The 1279-nt window shown below is 67.2% G+C and overlaps 1 protein-coding gene across 1 annotated transcript in view; it reads left to right on the forward strand.

The window, feature by feature from the left end:
• Positions 1-1279, forward strand: part of RRP8 (ribosomal RNA processing 8) — a gene marked incomplete at its 3' end in the record, with an annotated part of 11100 nt that overhangs the window by 3113 nt on the left and 6708 nt on the right. Inside the window, exons 2-4 of the mRNA XM_031065255.1 lie at positions 5-64; positions 333-439; positions 539-635. Of these exons, the coding sequence (XP_030921115.1) occupies positions 5-64; positions 333-439; positions 539-635 (264 nt within the window). The remainder of the gene's footprint in view (positions 1-4; positions 65-332; positions 440-538; positions 636-1279) is intronic.

Here is a 1279-nt window from a genome sequence, read left to right on the forward strand (position 1 = left end):
CCAGGTGCACTGCTTCGACCTGGTGCCGCTGAGCCCGCGGGTCACCGTCTGTGACATGGCCAAGGTACGGGGAAGCCCCGGGGCAGCGAGGGCGGGCAGGTGGGACCGTGACCCCGAGGGTCCCGCGCGGGGCGGGGGAAGCACGGGTGTGTCTGCTCGAAAGCTGGGCGTGTGCCTTGGGCACGGCTGAATCCACAAGGCTGGGCGGTCTGGGGGCGAGTCCCTGCCCCATCAACATCGCCATCCTCCTCCTCCTGCTCCTGGGGGTGTGCAGAGCGGCTTCCAGGCCAAGTCATCCTCCTCCTCCTCCGGGGCTGTCCCGGCGTGGGCAGGTGCCGCTGGCGGCTGAGGCGGTGGATGTGGCCGTGTTCTGCCTGGCGCTGATGGGCACCAACCTGCAGGAGATCCTGGGAGAGGCCAACCGTGTGCTCAAGCTCGGGTAGGCAGAGCTCCTGAGGCAGTGGGGGATTGGGGCAGGGCTGCTGAGCAGCGTCCTGGGGGTGCCTGGGCACCCTGCTCAGAGCTCAAGTGACCGCAGGGGGACCCTGCTGGTGGCCGAGGTGGCCAGCCGCTTCGAGGACACCCGTGCCTTCCTGAGGGCCATGACGCAGCTCGGCTTCAAGACTGTCTCCAAGGTGTGTGCCTAGGGCTGCGCGCTGGGAGCACCAGGAACCACGGAGGGGGTATCCTGAGGCCCAGCCGGGTGTGGAGCAGACCAGGGGTTGGTGAAAGTAGATGGAGGTGGAAGGGATTGGTGCATGGGGGTCTGCAGATGGGAGAACGGAGGGATGCGTACACACAGGGGTGGAGTCCTGGGGGAAGGTTTGGAGGTCCTGGGGACCATGGGGGCACGCTGTGGCAGTTTGGGATGCAGGCTGGGAGGGGTGCTAGGGCTGGGGAGGGGATGAGGGGAGCCTGGAGCGCACTGGGATTGCAGTGCAGGGCCTGGAGGAATTGTGGTGTGGGGTTAGTGATGGGTGTGTTGGGCGTTTAGAGGAGTGTGCTGGGGGCAGGGGTACTTAGGCCGCACAAGGGCTTTGGAGCCAGGGTCTGGGCACAGTGGGGGTCTGGAAGGAGGCAGGGGGCACCCGGGGTTCTCTGAGGCAGCACTGAGTGGTGCTGGAGGGGCTGGGAGCTCAGGAGCTATGGTGATGATGGGGGCTCCGGGCTGCTGGTAACAGAGCCGGGTGTCCCCGCCCCCCCCAGGACCTCTCCAGCTCCTATTTCTACGTGTTGGAGTTCACCAAGACGGGCCCGGCCCGGCCCGGCCCCGCTCCCG

The sequence above is a fragment of the Geospiza fortis genome, unplaced genomic scaffold, assembly GCF_000277835.1.
Source record: "Geospiza fortis unplaced genomic scaffold, GeoFor_1.0 scaffold2457, whole genome shotgun sequence".
Lineage (NCBI taxonomy): Eukaryota > Metazoa > Chordata > Aves > Passeriformes > Thraupidae > Geospiza > Geospiza fortis.